This window comes from Rhincodon typus, chromosome 3 (genome assembly GCF_021869965.1).
Source record: "Rhincodon typus isolate 14 chromosome 3, sRhiTyp1.1, whole genome shotgun sequence".
In the NCBI taxonomy this organism is placed as follows: Eukaryota; Metazoa; Chordata; class Chondrichthyes; order Orectolobiformes; family Rhincodontidae; genus Rhincodon; species Rhincodon typus.
The window spans coordinates 13,585,805-13,605,303 of NC_063334.1; the positions used below are offsets into that span (position 1 = coordinate 13,585,805).

Genomic DNA, 19,499 nt, shown 5'->3' on the forward strand with positions numbered 1-19,499 from the left:
ACACACCCCTTCCCTAGGCTCCCTTTCCCCACGCTCCCCTCCCCAAAGTTCTCCCCCACACACCCCTCCCCTAGGCTCCCTTTCCCCATGCTCCCCTCCCAGGATCCCCCCCCACTGCATTCTTTGTCCACACCTGCCCTTGCTATTACAGCAGTTGGGGGTGTCCATCATGGACTGACGGGTCTGACATAGTTTCAGCATTGTCCATGCTGGCAGGTAACACTTGACAAGGGGCCTTCCCGCTATGCAGCTGGTGGGGGGGGGGGAGTGCTGTGGAGAACTCTCCCTCCAGCAGTGAATCAAACAGCAGCAGATACTGAGAGATCTCAGGCAGTCAGAGGCTGGCAGCTCCCCATCCTCGCTGTGCCACTAGGAAGGCAGTGCCAATCTTGCACGCAGCAGAGAGCTCTGGTTGAGTCGGGATCCAGGCACGGGGGAAGGATGCCCAGAAAAGGATGAAGATTTGGAAGATTTTGGAACAGGGGCCCAGGCAGCAAGGGCAGGGGAATGGTCAATAAATGTGGAGCTCGGAAAGCAAAGCAGGTCAGACAGCATCCGAGGAGCAGGGAAGTCAACATTTTGGGCCGAAACCCTTTGTCAGGACTTGGGAGGGGAGCCCAGAAATAAATAGAGGGAGGAGTGTGGGGCTGGGTAGGTGGAATGGAGATAGGTGGATGCAGGTAAGGGGTTATTGTGGTTGGTCAGTGGGAAGGGTGGGGCAGACAGGTGAGTCAGAAGATGGACAGGTTGGGGGTGGAGAGATTTTGAAGCTGGTGAAGTCAATATTGAGGCAAAATATCAGGTGTTGTTCCTCCAGTTTATGTTTGGTATCAATCTGACAGTGGAGGAGGTCAGAGTGGGAGGGGGAGTTAAACTGGATGGCAACCAGAAGGTCAGGTGGGTTGCTATGTGCAGTGTGCAGGCACTCTGCAAAAGCGACACAAAGTCTGCGTTTGGTCACCCCGATACAGAAGAGCAACGGATACAGTAGATGAGGTTGGATGAAGTGCAGATGAATCCCTGTTGGATTTGGAAGGATTGTTTGGGGTCTTGGATGGAGGTGAGAGGGGAGGTGTAGAGTCAGGTGTAGCACCTCCTGCGGTTACAGGGAAAGGTACTGAGTGTGGAAAGGGGTCGGTGGGGAGTGCGGAGCTGATGAGGGAATGGTTCTCAGTATGGCATCTCCCAGTGCCACGTCTCTCAGTCTGGCACTGTAGTGGCATCTCTCGCTTTCTATTTTCTGCAAACATTGCTCATTGAAAGGCTTTGCTTGGGTGGAATGCCATGGTGATTAAACACCCTCTCTTACACCAAACATACTGTGGAGAAAGGCATAAACTGTTAGCTCTGAACTCCATGGGTGAAATTACCACAAACTGAAGTCATATTCCCTGAAGTTTAAAAGGTATTGATTAACTTGAAATAAGTTTTCAAGCACTTAAGGGGAACAGATCGGTGAGGCAGAGAGAAACTATATCCACTAGTTGGGGAATGTTGGACCAAGGGGTATAGTCTAAATATTTAACATAGTTTTCAGAAGAGACCTTCACTCAAAGTATGATAAAAATTTGGAACGCTATGTAGTCTTCTTCATCAGAGAAACCTACTGCTCCATCCCCCAGCCACACTTCGGAAAATCCAACTACCGTGCTGTGTTCCTCCTCCCAGCTTACAGGCAGAAGCTGAAATAGGAGGACCCTTCACAAAAGCAAGTACAGTGCTGACCCCAGGCTGTGGGAGACCGTCTCTGGGACTGTTTGGAATCGGTGGGCTGCACCATGTTCCAGTGGTCAGTGGAAAACCCAGACGAGTATGCCACCACAGTCATGGACTTCATTAGTGTATGTGTGGGGGGACTGTGTACCAAAGAAATCAATCTGAGTGTTCCCCAACCGTAAACCTTGGATGAACCAAGAAGCCCACTCCCTACTGAAGACCAGACGTGCAGCATTCACGTCGGATGACCGAGACCAATACAGAAAATCCAGATATGACCTCCTTAAAACCATCAGGGAGGCCAAGAGGCAGTACCGGAACTGGTTAGAGGCCCAAACCTACCAAACAGACTCCCACCAACTATGGCAAGGTCTACACAACATGACAGGATACAAGGTGCAGCAGAACAAGATCACGGACAAAGATACATCCCTCCCTGACACAGTCAATGCTTTCTTTGCTCGCTTTGAGCAGAATGCCAGGGGCGCGGTGTCACCTGCCCTGACAGCCCTGGACACACCTGTTCCCTCTGTCACCGCTTCAGATGCCAGATTGGTCTTCCTGGGAGTCAACCCAAGGAAAGTGATGGGCCCAGACGGTGTCCCCAGTCAAGCACTCAGATCCTGTGCAGGCCAGCTGGCGAGGTATTCACCAACATCTTCACCCTCTCCCTCCTAGAAGCAGAAGTCCTTACCTGCTTCAAGAAGACCACCATCATTAAAGTACCTTAGGAAAAACATGCAATGGGCTTTAATGACTACCGCCTAGTGGCTCTGACCTCAGTAATCAGGAAGTGCTTTGACAGGCTGGTCATGGCCCACCATCAGCTCCAGTCTCCCAACCTGCCTCAATCCAATACATTGTGCCTACCGATGTAACAGGTCCACAGAGGATGCCATATCCCTAGCCCTGCACTCATCCCTGGAACATCTGGACAACAAAGACACCTACGTCAGACTCCTTCTCATTGACTACAGCTCCACTTTCAACACTGTTATCCCCTCCAGACTGATCTCAAAACTCTGTGACCTTGGTCCCGGCTCTGCCTTTTGCAACTGGATCCTCAGCTTTCTGATTCACAGGCCCCAATCACTGAGGATAGGTAACTGCACCTCCTCCATAATCACTTTCAACACTGGAGCCCCCCCATGGATGTATCCTCAGCCCCCTCCTGTACTCACTGTATACCTACAACTGTGTTGCCAAATTTTGAACAAACGCCATGTACAAGTTCGCTGTCAACACCAGCACAGTGGGATGGATATCTAACAACGATGAGCCAAACTACTGAAGGGAGATAGAGGGCTTGGTCCCTCACCAATTTCTACACTTGCACCACTGAAAGCGTACTGTCCAGGTGCATAAAGGCCAGGTACGGCAACTGCTCTGCCCAGGACCGTAAGAAACTACAGAAGCCCAGACCATCACAGGAGCCAACCTTCCATCCATGGTAAAAACTGAAAGAAGTGCGGATGCTGTAAATCAGGAAGGAAAACAGAAGTTGCTGGAAAAGCTTAGCAGGTCTGACAGCATGGGAAGGGTCACCGGACCCGAAACGTTACCTCTGATTTTTTTCTTCACAGATGTTGCCAGACCTGCTGAGCTTTTCCAGCAACTTCTGTTTTTCTTCCATCTATGGTCTCCATTTACATGGCTCGCTGCCATGGAAAGGCTGCTAATATCATCAAAGATCTATCGCACCCTGATAACGTCCTCCTATAACCTCTTGAATCAGGCGGAAGATACAGAAGCCTGAATACACGCACCAGCAGGTTCAGGAACAGCTTCTTTCTGGCCATTATTAGACTGATGAATGGACTCTCTAGCCTCAAATAATGCTGATCTTGCGAACACACTTCTCACCTAGTGCACGCCCTGTGCAGTGTAACCTGTATGCCTCTGTCTAAGTCTTTTTGATCTGTACATCCTTTGCTTACTATGATCTGCCTGTACCACTCGTAAACAAAGTTTTTCACTGTATTTCGGTACACGTGACAATAAATAAATCAATTGATCAATCAATCCTGTTCCTATGCTGGGGAAAACAATCTCAGCATCCAATCATTGACAGATATACCATCTTTTGCTTTAGTGTTTGCCTTCTTCCTTAAAATTGTGGGAAAACACTTACACCCATTCCCAATCCACTGTTGTAATTTCAGTGCAAATGTGCTGGAAATTTAATCTGATTTGCTGTGTAATTCTAAAAAATTTAGTATCACAGAGGGGGATCTGCGCTGAGTGCTGTTTTATAAAAAAAATCTAGCATTTGAAAGGAATTGTTTTTCCAAATCCTTTGTGTGGAAGAAGTGTCAGAAAACATCCCAAAATGCAATAGGAAAGTATAACCAGCTTGAGTTTTTTTGCCATTTCATAATGCAGTTGGAATCACTTGTTTATATTACAAAATTATTAATGTACTTCCAGTCATCTTAGTTCTTTACATAATGACCTTTGGCACATTTAATTTTCTGTCTAATTTTGTAAAATCAAAAGTAAACAAAATGTAAGGATGAAATAACAGCAATATTTTCATTAGATCGACTTGGATAATTTCAGAACAGGTGCTGAAGTGGTTATTCAGCTTGAATACTTTGAAATAAAAGTTTCTCCAATTAAAATAATTATTTGAATGCTGGTGCAGCTGTTAATGATGCAAACTTCATTAAAAATATAATGTTGAAAACCAACAGGGACTGGAGAAAAATTGAATTTTCAAATCAAAATTGCTACCAGGAATATACTGTATTTTTCTAATCAATGACGATTTATTCATTCTTTGTAACTGCTTAAGTGTTTTAACTTTACTTCCCCCTCTCCTTTTGTAAGACCCCACTTAAATATTTCAACCCAGACTTGCAATATTAGAACATCCCACCCCACCCTTGGAGTCAAGAAACTTACGCAAAATTCTTTATCAATGTCCCTCTGTGACCAGTCTTAGAGGTAAGCTTTATTGCTCTTGATGTTCCCTCTTTTCCATTAAGGCAATAGCTTAAACCAACAGACATCGCCACTGAAACTGTTTAAAAAATGACCATGCCTTTTTTTTTATGCAACATGCAGTCATAGGTCTTAGCGTTATAGGTAGTTCAGCAATTGTTGCAGGAAAATGTCTTCACGTAGCTGCACTTTCATGGCTCATTAGTGAATAAAGTCAGAAGTCACACAACACCACTTGGACCTGAGGAAGGAGCAGCGCTCCGAAAGCTTGTGATTTCAAATAAACCTGTTGGTGTCATGTGACTTCTGACGTTGTCCACCCCAGACCTACACTGGCACCTCCACGTCATTAGGGAATGCAAAAAGCAGCAGAATTTTTGCATTGCGTGGAAATAAACTGGCATTCACCTGGAAAATTGGGATGAGCAGACAATGCTCTGTGGAAGGCATCAAATCCAGCTTGTCCCACAGTCGTGGGGAGTAGACAGTCTTCAAATGATGGCACCATATTGCGAGGACTAGCTTGGCATATATTTCTAGAGGCTTCACTATACTGAGGAGGGTAGAAAGTCTGTAGTTGGCCATAATAACCTATAAAGAGAAAACAAAGTAATCAGATAAACCTCCCTAATTGTTGAATGTTATTTTTGTTGTTCTTGTCAAATATGACAAAAAAAGTAGTGGACTGAAGGGTCTGTTTCCGTACAACTGTTCAACTCTATGACAGTATGTGTAAACTGTAAAGTCAGCAGGTTAGCCAAGATAGTGGAGCTTGGCAAGCAATGTTGGACATATCAAAACTGGCATTTTGCCACACTTTGTATGAGTGATGGGAAAATAAATTAAAACTTAAAGTAATCTAAATTGACTGGAGTGTATTCTTAAGTATTCATAAATAATTTGGAACAAAGCAGTTTTCTAGCCCTGTTCAGTGCTCAACTAAAACAGGAAAAATCACTGCAGTGTAATTGAAGTCAATTTATTTTATTACATTATTATACACAATTACAAAATGACATATTGAAAATACTGACTCTCTATGTAACTATCTGAATGGAAAAAAGTGCTGATCAGCTTTAGAGACAACACATCTTTGCACATGACTAAAGGCAGCTGTTCTCAATGTTCAACAGAAAATTGCAATGAATTAAGTGCTACACTTGCTGGAAGTGAATTGCCTTGCAAAAGGTTACAGCTGAGTCCTATTACTGGAGAAAACTGCCTTTATCGAAGACAAGCCAGCTGGCATGGCCAATCGGGACACATTGAGAACACATCTTCACCCTGTTTTGCACTCATTCTACATGTTTAGGCCCTTCTACATCATCCTATTTACAATTCAGAGAATTGTACAAAACCAGCTACTTCAAGTTACCTTGTCCATGCTGACCAAGTTTTCCAAACTAAACTGGTCTCATTTGCCTGCATTTAGCCTCAACCCTCTAAACCTTTCCTATCCGTGTACCTATCCAAATGTGTTTTAAATGTTGTAACTGTACCTACATCTAAACCACTTCCTCTGGCAGTTCATTCCAGTGTGAAAAATTTGCCCCTCAGGTCCTTTTTAAATCCTTCTCCTCTCACCTTAAAAGTATGTCCCTTAGTTTTGAACTCTCCCACACTAGGGAAAAGACCTTTGCTTTCACCTTATCTATGCCCGTCATGACTCTATACACTTCTATAATGTCATCCCTCAACCTCTTATGCTCCAGTGAAAAATGGCCCAGCCTATCCAGCTTCTCCTTCTTACTCAAACCCTCCAGTCCTGGCAAAATCCTGGTAAATCTTTTCTGAACAATTTAACAATATCCTTCCTATAACAGGGCAATCAGAACTGGACACAGGACTCCAAAAGTAGCCTCACCAACATCCTTTACAACATCAACATGACATCCCAAAGCTCCTGTACTCAATGGTCGGGGCAATGAAGGCAAGTCTGCTAAACATCTTTGCATTGTCCGCTCCAACTGACCATATGTAGGAACAAGAAGCCTGGTAATGTAGAAAAATGGCACTTTGTCACAAACCATGCTCACTAATTGGTGAAGGGATTAACAAAAAATGCATTCATTATTTCAACAAGAGCTATGTTAAACAAGTGAAAGAAAAAAAACAAAATGCGCAATCTCCCAACTTTTCTAGTATAAGTAAGCCTGTCCTACTATTTCTATGTGATCATAACCGATCAAACACTTCAGTGCATTTTACCTGCCCCAACTCCATGACCCTTCACATCATTAGCAATCAGAAATCTATCAATCGCCACCATAAACATACTCAAAGACTGACTCTCACAACTCTCTGTTGTAGAGAATTCCATAGGGTCAACCTTCTGAATCAATAACATTCTTGTCATCTTGGATCTAAATGGCATCTGTCTTGCTTTTAAACTGTGACCCTGGTTCTAGACTCCCTAGCCAAAGGAAACATCTTACCTGCATCTACCCTGTCTATACCTTTATGCATTTTGCAGATTTCAATGAGACCACCTCTCATTCTTTGAAACTCTTGAGAATACAGTCCTGGTTTGCCCAATTTCTCTTCATAGGACGGTTTCGTCATCCCAGTAGGAAATCTGGTGATACTTTGTTGCAATCCATCTATAGCAATAATATCTTTCCTAAGATAAGGAGACCAAAACTGCACACAGTACTTCAGGTGCAATCTAACCAAATTCCTACACAATTGAAGGAAAACATCACAACTCCTGTATTTAAATCCTTTTGCAATAAAAGCTAACACTCCATTTGCTGCACCTGTACGTTAGCCTTCAGTGACTTATCAACAATGACATCTAGGTCCCTTTGTACATCCTCGATTTCTAGGCTCTTACCATTTCAGAAATACTCTGCACATCTGTTTCCACTTCCAAAGTAGATAACCTCATACATTTCCTCATTATAGTCCATCTGCCATATTCTAGCCCAATCACTAACCCTGTCCAAATCCTCCTGAATTTGCTTGACATCTTCCTCACAACAAACATTGTATTATTCGCAAATTTGGAAATATTGTATTAATATTAATCACATTAATATGTGGTCCACATGTCTAAATCTTTGGTATACACTGTGAACAGCTAGCGCCCACACACTAATCCTTCCAGTACCCTATTAGTCACAGTTCACAATGGAGTATTCTTTTCTGTTGTTTAAAATATAAGTTTCTACGAAAAAATGTTCAATCAATAGGGCTTTTTGTAACTTGTTGCAGTAAAAGTTGCAAGATGTGAAATTTTGTTTCATTCTTATGGCTAGGAAATTCAAAATCTTCTTTTAAAGCTACCAAGCTTGCTTTGGCAGCACATAAACTAAAATTGGAACGATACAGAGAAGATTAACATGGCCCCTGTGCACGGATGACACGCAAATTCGTGAAGCGTTCCATATTTTTTGAGGCGGCACGGTGGCTCAGTGGTTAGCACTGCTGCCTCACAGCACCAGGGACGCGGGTTTGATTACACCGTCAGGCGACTGTGTGCAGTTTGCACATTCTCCTTGTGTCTGTGTGGGTTTCCTCCGGGTGCTCTGGTTTCCTCCCACAGTCCAAAGATTGCAGGTTAGGTGAATTGGCCATGCTAAATTGCCCATAGTGTTCAGGGATGTGTAGATTAGGTGTGTTATAGGTGGAATGTTCTGAAGGTCGGTGTGGACTTGTTGGGCCGAAGGGCCTGTTTCCACACTGTAGGGATTCTATGATGAGATCTGCTCTGTGAGTTTAGTGATCAGGATTACAAGGCGTTCTCTGATTCTTGACAGTTTTTATGTTCATCAAAAAGACTAATCTCGGTCATCTGTTTATGAGTGCGTAGATCAATCAACATAAAAGCTACATGTCTGCAAGATGACATTTTTCAAAGAGAAATGTTTCTAAAACTGCCCAAAAAAGCAAGCGATGTAGGGTCAAAACAATGGAAATGAAACCTCCAAAGAATCATGGAATGGTTATTGCACAGAAGGAGGCAATTCAGTCTGTTATGACTGTGCCAGTTCTCTATAACTCAGCTCAGGAAGTCCTACTCCACAACCTTTTCCCTGTAGCCCTGAACAGTTTCTCCTGTTCAGATAATTACCCAATTCCTGTTTGAGGGCCACAATGAGATCTGTCACCACACTCTCGGGCTGTGCTTTCAGATTCAAAACACTTGAATGCTTTTCAAGTAAAAAACTTGAAAAAGTTTCAAGGTCAAAAACAAAACATCTTGTTGCCTCTCATCCTTTTGTGAAATGCCTTATAACACTTTCTTCTGGTTCTGGATCTGCTGCTCTCTTCCAATGCTCCTGCTCCCCTCCTCTGGACCCTGTGCCCTGTACTCTGAAACTGACCTGTCTCTGATCACAATCCCCCTTGCCTGTACAGCCAGACCTGACCTATCACCCCCAGGACCTGACCCCGACAATCCCCCATCCGTCCCCCGGGTACCATACATCTCACCTGCCCTGATCTACCCTAAACACTGCATCACCTACCTGGTTCCCTTGACACCTTACCCCCCACCCAAGTTGTAGACAACCCATGACATCCTGCATCCATGACATCCTCACACACTGTACCAAACGGCACGGTGGCTCAGTGGTTAGCACGGCTGCCTCACAGCGCCAGGGACCTGGGTTCGATTCCACCCTCAGGCGACTGTCTGTGTGGAGTTTGCACATTCTCCCCGTGTCTGTATGGGTTTCCTCCGGGTGCTCCGGTTTCCTCCCACAGTCCAAAGATGTGCAGGTTAGGTGGATTGGCCAAGCTAAATTGCCCGTAGTGTTCAGGGATGTGTAGCTTAGGTGAGTTATGAGGGGATAGGTCTGGGTGGAATGCTCCAAGAGTTGATGTGGACTTGTTGGGCCGAATGGCCTGTTTGCACACTGTAGGGATTCTATGTGATTCAAACCCACATGACACCCTATCCTAGCCACATGGGAACTCACTCACTGCCCTCTCACCCACATGGCACCATACTCCCCACATGGCATCTGCTAACTCCCAGCCAACTGGCACCCTACCTTCCTGGCACCCTAAACCTCACATTAACATTGGATACTCAGCATTGGACAGCTGCTGTCAAAGTGGCTCTCAGGACCTTTACATTTCAGAATATTGGACGGCTGTGAAAAAGGGCCATGGTCTGCCTTGCCCTGATAGCTCTTCACGAGGGGAGAACTCTCAGAATGGAACCACAGCTTGGCATTTCTGAAGGGCCCTTCATTGGAATCCGCTGTCAGAAATGCAGTTTCTCCTTCCAAAAACATGAAGGTGCAAAGTGACGATCTGGACTTCTTAGAAAATATGTTGGAGCCAAGTATTAAAATAAGAAAAATCTTAAAATTGAGCTATAGAGTCAAACAGCACGGTCCAATACCTTCGGTTCAAGCAGTCCAAGCTGAAAGTAATCCCAAACTAAACTAGTCCCATCTGCCTGCTCCTTGCCCAAAACCCTGCAAACTTTTCCTATCCACGTACTTATCCAAAAGTCTTTTAAACGTTGTAATTGTATCCACATCCACCACTTCCTCAGGAAGTTCATTCCACACATTAACCACCCTCTGTGTAAAAAATTTGCTCCCATGTCTTTTTTTGAACTTCTCGCCTCTCACCTTAACAATATGCCCCCTAGTCTTGAAATCCCCTATCCTAGGGAAAAGATCCTCTATATGCCCCTCATAATTTTATAAACCTCTGTAAGGTCACCTCTCAACCTCCTACACATCAGTGAAAAAATCCCAGTCTATCCCGCCTTTCTTCATTACTCAAAACTTCTATACTCAGCAACATCCTGTTAAATCTCTTCTGAACCCTCTCCAGCTTAATAATATCCTTCTTATAACAGAGCGACCAGAACTGGACACAGTACTCCAGAAGAGGCCTCACCAATGTCCTGTACAACTTCAACATTGCATCCTAACTCCTATACTCAAAGGACTGAGCTATTTAAAAACAGGTAAAATGCTAATCTTCCTGATGGATTTTCTAGTGCAGTTGGTTTTATCATGTTTCTGATGGATGAAAATGAGAAATATAATCCTTAAGCTTGGGAAACTAAGAAAATAAGGAACATTAAGAAGTATTTTGGCCTGTGAAACACTAGCTGACAAAGTGGTATTGGATGTGGGGTTCAATCTGTCAAATATGTTTTAGTGGATTCTGTACAGTAGACATATGGAAGGTACTATACCCTTTGAATACTGTTAAGATAATTGTTTATTGTGGGACAATGGATGCTCTATGAAAAGTGTGAGTCAACAAAGATTACGAATAGAACTTGATGGTTTGACATGAATGTAGAGGAGAAGGAAGTACCTAAATTAAAATACTGAATGCATGTGATCAACTGTCTATTTATTTCACAAAAATAACGTGTACAAAGGATTTGTAAACGTTTTACAGTAGGGGGTGTCATGCTTTGAGCACAATATGGACTATCTTATTTAACTATTTTTCAAATTTAGCTATACATACAGATTCCAATTTTCAGATAAAGAGAGGGAAAAAACTCTGATACTTATAATTTCACGGTGGTTAGTTTGATGAGGACTAATTTGCAGCTTTTGAAACCATATTTGAAGTAACAACGAGATGCTGCAGAGATAGAAAGAAGACATAGGAGCTCAACTTGGTCAAAAAATATTTTGAGAAAATGTAATGTTTTGTGAAATTTTTAATTATCTCCATATCTGGACTTTTGAGTTTCATCAGATCATTACCCTTTCTACCTTGGCTATTCAGAACATACCCCATTCTATCTTTTTACAACAAATGTGGATGACCCCATGTCTGCCTATACTGAAATTAATTTACACAGTTTTGCTCATTCATTTAATCACCCTTATTTTAATTTTATGATTTCATCCACACCCTTTATAATATTGTCTATCTTTGCATCATTGCAAAATTTGGCTGTGGACTTTTATATTCCATCACTAATGAATGTAATGAATAGTAGGGGCTTCAACACCAGTGTTTGCAGGAGACAATACTGTTACTCTCAGCCAGTTACAGTACATGCTTATCACCATAGTCTCGCTCTTCTGCTGAGCCAACATCCTTACCAGGTCAATAATTGGCCCCCATGATATAAGCTTTAACTTGAGCAAACATTACCCTATTATTAGCATTAACGAATGTCTTCTGGAAATCTGTATAGATAGCATCCCATTAACATCCCGTCCCATTATTTTTGTCAGCTCTTCAAAAACCTCAATCAGTTGTCAGACATGACCTATCCTTTAATAATTCCTGTTAGCTTCTCTGATTACCTAAGTATTTCCAAGGTGTTTAGCCATCCTGCTCTTAATGATAAACTCAAGCAATTTCCCAACAACAGATATTTCACTTACTAGTTCATAACTTTCTGGTCTCCCTCTGTTACATTTCTTAAATAGGAAAGTAAAATGCATAGTTTTCCAAAGTAAAATAACATTTCCAGAATTGTGAGTGCTTGTATAATTATGGTTACGACATCTGCAGTGTCTCACTTACATATCTTAAAACTATAAGATAGAAATCTTTGATACCAGGAATTTGTTATTTTTTAAATGCTATTATTGTTCCCTATTTCTGTTAACTTGTTTATATAAATACTGTTGAGCCCGTTTCCCCAATTTGTTAATGGTTTCCTTAGGAAAGATTAGTTTTCTGGTCTATTCAGTCATGGTAAAGAACAGTAAAAATATTTATTTAAAATGTCTGCCATTTTCTTATTTTCATTGTTAGCACTTTGGTATCTGTTTTCAAGAGGTTCACATTGCTTCTGCTACTCTTCATTTCCTAAAGTACAAAAACCCACATTCAGCTGGCTGATTAGTGTAGATTGTGAAGTGGGACTGAAGAAAGTGAGAGTAAAGTGCTGCCTAAAGTAATAAGTGATTTGTGGGCAGGCAGAACAATTTATCAATTCAGTTACATTGGATAATAGGGACTCAGTAAAACATCAGGCACAACATTGCTGTAGGAAAGATGTGGAACTTGAAAGGGTTCAGAAAAGATTTACAAAGGATGTTGCCAGGGTTGGAGGGTTTGAGCTATAGGGAGAGGCTGAATAGGCTGGGGCTATTTTCCTTGGAGTGTCGGAGGTTGAAGGGTGACCTTATTGAAGTTGATAAAATCATGAGGAGTATGGATAGGGTGAAGAGTCAAGGTCTTTTTCCCAGGGTAAGGGAGTCCAAAACTAGAGGGCATAGGCTTAAGGTGAGAGGGGAAAGATTTAAAAGGGACTTAAGGGGCAATTTTTTTCATACAGAGTGTGGTGTGTGTATGGAATGACCTGCCAGAGGAAGTGATAGAGGCTGGTACAATTACAACATTTAAAAAGACATCTGGATGGGTACATGAATAGGAAGGGATTAGAGTGATATGGGCCATATGCTGGCAAATGGGACTAGATTAATTTTGGATATTTGGTCAGTATGGACAAGTTGGACTGAAGGGTCTGTTTCAGTGCTGTACATCTCTATAACAATGTGTGATAGGGGAGTAGCACATGATGCAAGATAAAGATTTGGGCTGTATAGCTTTTGATGAGTTGAAGTGTGTTGAGGGTGCCATGGAAGAAGTCACATTTAGAGACTGCAGGAGTATGGATCAGTGTTTTAGCAGTAGCGGCAGTGCAAGTGGAGAAGTGGGCTTTGTTGTAGAGATATGTGCAATTGATTTTGGTCATGGATATTATATGAAAATTGAAGCTCAGTTCAGTGTTAAAGATGACAAGGGCTTCACACCATCTGTTTCAACTTGACGAAGTAGCCAGGGAGTGTGGTATTTTACATATGTACTGTAAGGAAATAAATATTTAATAAATTAGGGAATGCTTTTTAAAGAATACAATAAGCTGTAATATTATTTTGTGTTTTAAAATTGAATCCTCAAAGGAACTAGATACTGGCCTCATAAACTCAGTGGAATGACCTTCAGAAAATTCAAGAGAGCTCTGAATGGGTACCCCCTCGGGCTACAAGAGTAGGAGGCCAACTGGTTTCTTAGTTGTGTGCAAAGCCAAGCAGCTTCATCAGTTGTGCTTGGCCAAGTTGAAACATTGTCAGGTCAATGTCGATTAGAGTGTTACCAAACTGCTTTCTGTGATGGATAGCTTGAATGACCCGATGAAGCCAGCAATTATCTTTCTTTAGAACCCCTCAGATTTGTGATCAGGGTGTGATTGTTTATCTTGCCTGCTTTGTAAGCTTTCTGGCTCCTAATGACACAGGTGCAGAATTTACAACTGGACATATAAAGAGGCATAACTTTAATTTAAAACATAACTGTCCAAAATCACATCCTTAGTGGGTGAAATTCATGTTGGAAGCATAATGCCATAAAATGATTGCTATAATGCATGACAATTCCTTTTTATTGTTCAATTTTATGCAGATTAGGTTTAACACAACAGTGCAATGCAGTCCTGATCTTTCCAATGGATCTAGACAGCAAACACTGCTTGCCCGTAAAGAGCAGCCTTCCAGCAATATGTTATACACAGCAACATGCACCTCTGGAGCACGTCTGATAGAAATATAATTTCAGCACTTTGTCTGCACTGTGTGATCATCTGAGCTCTGGAGTTTGAAGAAGAAGATGAAAGAAGTGAAGTGAGGGATGTTCTCTTTTCCCAAAGCTAGATTATCGAAAACCTTCATGATGAAAGCTGTTTGGAGAGAACTGCCTGTTTTATCAGGGTAGTTTAGTTGTGATATCTGAAGCAAAGTAGCCTTCAAATAGGTTCCATACATAGATAGCACAATCAGATAAGGCATGCTGCTAATTTGAAGTATTTTTCTGTGTGTTAGGCTCCTTCCAGTTCACTGCAACAGTTGAAGCGGAGCATGCAGATGCAGTACAAAAATCACTTACACTTTGTTAAAGCAACAAATACCTTCATTACAAAAACAGAAGTTGTTGGAGAGACTCAGCGAGTCTGGAAGCATCTGTGGAGAGAAAGCAGGGCTAACGTTTTGGTCCAGTGATCCTACTTTAGAACTGACCGCAGATGGAAAAAGTGGTATGTGTGTTGAAGATAAGGGTGGGGAATGGTGGGGGGAAAGAGGAGTGAGTGGATAGGCAGAGGTGGTGCCCAAAGAGAGAGAACAGGAGTTAGACAGACAAAGGGATGGATGGTAGTAAACCAGGGAAAAAGAGAAGCTGATAATGGGGACTAAAATGGGTGAAAATGGGTTGGCTGTGCTGAAAGCAGCCCATGTCATGACAGGGTCTGGGGTGTGGGGAGTGAGTAAAGGACATTTAGTGTCACTGGACTCGAAATGTTAACTCTGCTTTCTCTCCACAGATGCTGCTAGACCTGCTGTGTTTCTCCCACAATTTCTGTTTTTGTTTCAGATTTCCAACATATGCTGTTCTTTGGTTTATCTACGTTTATAACATCTTTATTATTTTCCAAATGTAAAATTGATGCTAATATGCTAAGGGCATAGAAATTCTTTTGAAAGGGAAAATTCCAAGTATCTAGAAATTATTCCATCATATCTATGAATAACCATAATATTATTTCATGATGAAGGTTAACTCCTGCTTTGTAGGCATCAGTTATGTATTTCCATAAAATCCTCTGTGTTTCGCTAATTCAAAGAGTAAGTCAGAATTTCTGACAGGCTTTGTGCGAAAGATAAGGCTGAAGCATTCACAGTAATCTTCAACCACAAGCGCTCAATGGATGATCCATCTCGGCCTCCTACAGTGGACCCCAGCATTACAGATACCAGTCTTCAGCCAATTCAATTCACTCCACGTGATATCAAGAAACAGCTGGACACACTGGATACTGCAAAGGCTATGGGCCCTGACAACACTGCGACAATAGAACTGAAGTCTTAAGAACATAAGAACATAAGAACTAGGAGCAGGAGTAGGCCATCTGGCCCCTCGAGCCTGTCCCGCCATTTAATAAGATCATGGCTGGTCTTTGAGACTCAGCTCCACTTACCCGCCCACTGACCATAACCCTTAATTCCTTTACTGTTCAAAAATTTATCTAGCCTTGCCTTAAAAACATTCAGCGAAGTAGCTTCAACCGCTTCACTGGGCAGGGAATTCCACAGATTCACAACCCTTTGGGTGAAGAAGTTCCTTCTGACCTCAGTCCTACATTTGCTTCCCTTTATTTTGATGCGATGCCCTCTAGTCCTAGTTTCACCTGCTAGCGGAAACAACCTCCCTGCCTCCACTTTATCTATTCCCTTCATAATCTTATATGTTTCTATAAGATCTCCCCTCATTCTTCTGAATTCCAATGAGTATAATCCCAGTCTACTCAGTCTCTCCTCATAATCCAACCCTCTCAACTCTGGAATCAACTGAGTGAATCTCCTCTGCACCCCCTCCAGTGCTAGTATATCCCTTCTCAAGTAAGGAGATCAAAACTGCACACAGTACTCCAGGTGTGGCCTCACCAGGACCCTATACAGCTGCAGCATAGCCTCCCTGTTTTTAAACTCCATCCCTTGAGCAATGGCAGACAAAATTCCATTTGCCTTTTTAATTACCTGCTGCACCTGCAATCCTACTTTTAGCGATTCATGCACAAGGACACCCAAGTCCCTCTGCACAGCAGCGTGCTGCAATTTTTTACCATTTAAAACATAGTCCATTTTGCTGTTATTCCTACCAAAATGGATGACCTCACACTTATCAACATTGTACTCCATCTGCCAGACCTTTGCCCACTCACTTAGACTATCTATATCCCTCTGCAGACTTTCAGTGTCTTCTGCACACTTTGCTCTACCACTCACCTTAGTGTCATCTGCAAATTTTGACACACCACACTTAGTCTCCAACTCCAAATCATCTATGTAAATTGTAAACAATTGAGGTCCCAACACTGATCCCTGAGGCACACCACTAGCCACTGACCGCCAACCAGAAAAATGCCCATTTACCCCTACTCTTTGCTTTCTACTGGTCAACCAATCCTCTATCCATGCCAATACATTACCTGTAATACTGTGCAACTTTATCTTATGTAGCAGCCTTTGGTGTGGCACCTTGTCAAATGCCTTCTGGAAATCCAGATACACCATATCCACAGGTTCCCCATTGTCCACCATGCAAGTAATGTCCTCAAAGAATTCCACCAAATTAGTTAAACATGACCTACCCTTCATGAACCCATGCTGGGTGTTCCCAATGGGACAATTTATATCCAGATGTCTTGCTATTTCTTCCTTAATGATAGATTCAAGCATTTTCCCCACTACCGAAGTTAAGCTAACTGGCCTATAGTTACCTGCTTTTTGTCTACTTCCTTTTTTAAACAGTGGCGTCACATTGGCTGTTTTCCAATCTGTGGGAACCACCCCAGAGTCCAGTGAATTTTGATAAATAATTACTAGTGCATTTGCTATTTCCCCCATCACCTCTTTTAGTACCCTGGGATGCATTTCATCAGAGCCAGGAGACTTGTCTACCTTTAGCCCCGTTAGCTTGCCGAGCACTGCCTCCTTAGTGATAATGATAGTTTCTAGGTCCTCACCTGCTATAACCTTCTTGCTATTAGTTTTCGGCATGTTATTTGCGTCTTCCACTGTGAAGACCGACACAAAATAACTGTTTAATGTCTTGGTTATTTCCTCATTCCCGGTTATTAAATTGGCCTTCTCATCCTCTAAAGGACCAATGTTTACCTTCGCCACTCTTTTACGATTTACATATTTATAGAAACTTTTGCTGCCTGTTTTTATATTCTGAGCTAGTTTACTCTCATAATCTATCTTACTTTTCTTTATAACTTTTTTTGTGGCTTTCTGTTGGCCTTTAAAGATTTCCCAGTCTACTAGCTTCCCACTACTCTCTGCCTTTTTGTATGTGTTTTTTTTCAATCTGATACTTTCCTTTATTTCCTTAGACATCCATGGCTGGCTGTCTCTTTTCCTACAGTTCTTTCTTATCACTGGAATATACTTCTGCTAAGCACTGTGAAAAATTGTTTTGAAAGTCCTCCACTGTTCCTCAATTGACCCACCATAAAGTTTTAGCTCCCATTCTACCTTAGCTAACTCCTTCCTCATTCCTTCATAGTCTCCTTTGTTTAAGCACAGGGCACAGGTACTGGATTTAACCTTCTCACGCTCCATCTGTATTTTAAATTCGACCATACTGTGATCGCTCCTTCCGAGAGGATCCCTAACTGTAAGATCATTAATTATTCCTGTCTCATTACACAGGACTAGATCTAGGATAGCTTGCTCCCTCGTAGGTTCCATTACATATTGTTCAAGGAAGTTATCGTGGATGCATTCTATGAACCCCTCCTCAAGGCTGTCATGACCGACCTGGTTTGACCAATTGATATGTAGATTAAAATACCCCTTGATAATTGCTGTACCATTTTTACATGCATTAGCTATTTCTATGTTTATTGCCTGCCCCACCGCAATGTCATTATTTGGTGGCCTATAGACCACACCTATCAGTGACTTCTTCTCCCTGCTATTCCTAATTTCCACCTGAATGGATTCAACATTTTGTTCAGTAGAACCTATATCATTTCTCACTACTGCCCTGATATCATCCTTAAAAATCAGACTAAAACCACCTCCTTTACCTTCCTGTCTGTCCTTCCGAACAGTTTGATACCCCTGGATATTTAACTCCCAGTTATGACCATCCTGTAACCATGTCTCTGTAATGGCCACTAAATCATACCCATTTGCCATGATTTGCACCGTCAACTCATTCACCTTGTTTCGAATGCTCCGAGCATTCAGATAAAGTGCCCTTATGCCAGTTTTTGCACCTTCTTTTTGGGTCCTATTACCTCCATTACTAACAGTTCTTGAGTTTTCCTTCCCTTTAACTTTTTTCCTAATTTTCAATGGAGTTGAAGCTTCCTCGTCACCTGCTAACCTGCTGCTTTGCCTTACATTAATTGTTATTCTCCCTCTACGCTCACTTCTCCCTCCCCCACTACTTACTAGTTTAAAGTCCTATTAACCATCCTATTTACAATTTTCGCCAGAACACTGGACCCGGCCCTGTTCAGGTTGAGTCCATCCCAGCGCTTTAGATCCCTCCTGACCCAGAACTGATGCCAGTGCCCCATGAAAAGGAAACCCTCTTTCCCACACCACTCTTTTAGCCACGTGTTTACTTCCCTGATCCTCGCCTCCCTGTGCCAATTTGCACGTGGTTCGGGCAGCAATCCAGAGATTATGACCCTTGAAGACCTGTTTTTTAATTTTGTTCCTAGCTTTTCATAATCCCGAAACAGGTCTTTTTTCCTAGTCCTGCCTATGTTGTTGGTACCTACGTGGACCACAAAAACTGGATCCTCCCCCTCCCTCTCTAGTATCCTCTCAAGCTGGTCAGAGATGTCTCGCACCCTGGCACCGGGCAGGCAACACACCATGCGGGATTCGCTATCCTGCTCACAAAGGATACTGTCTATCCCCCTGATGATGGAATCCCCTACAACTACAATCTGTCTTTTTGCTCCCCCCTCTTGAATGGCCTCCTGGACCATGGTGCCATGGTCAGTTGACTCATCCTTCCTGCAGCCCTGTTCCTCATCCACGCAGGGGGCAAATGCCTCATACCTGTGGGACAATGTCAAGGGCTGCGGCTCCTGTGTTCCTGTCTGCAGGGTCCCTCTACCTGCCTCACTCGCAGTCACACACCGCTGTCCCTGCTCGCCGATCGAATTAACATTAGTTAATCTACCAGGTGTGACTGCCTCCTGGAACATAGTATCCAGGTATTTCTCCCCCTCCCGGATGTGCCGTCGTGTTTGGAGTTCGGATTCCAGCTCAACAATTTTGAGCCGGAGCTCCTCAAGCAGCCAACACTTGCTGCAGATGTGGTCACTGCCATTCTCAATGGGATCAGCTAGCTCCCACATCATA

General features: G+C 42.7%; 1 protein-coding gene and 1 non-coding gene across 2 annotated transcripts in view; one reads left to right on the forward strand and one right to left on the reverse strand.

Annotated features, from left to right (window-relative positions):
• Window positions 1–19,499, reverse strand: part of glis3 (GLIS family zinc finger 3) — a 505,011-nt gene that overhangs the window by 14,971 nt on the left and 470,541 nt on the right. Inside the window, exon 9 of the mRNA XM_048619931.1 lies at window positions 5,068–5,250. Coding sequence (XP_048475888.1) covers window positions 5,068–5,250 — 183 coding nt within the window. The remainder of the gene's footprint in view (window positions 1–5,067; window positions 5,251–19,499) is intronic.
• LOC125482857 lies at window positions 7,950–8,052 on the forward strand. The gene has a single exon (XR_007261830.1). It is a non-coding gene; the product is annotated as a U6 spliceosomal RNA (small nuclear RNA).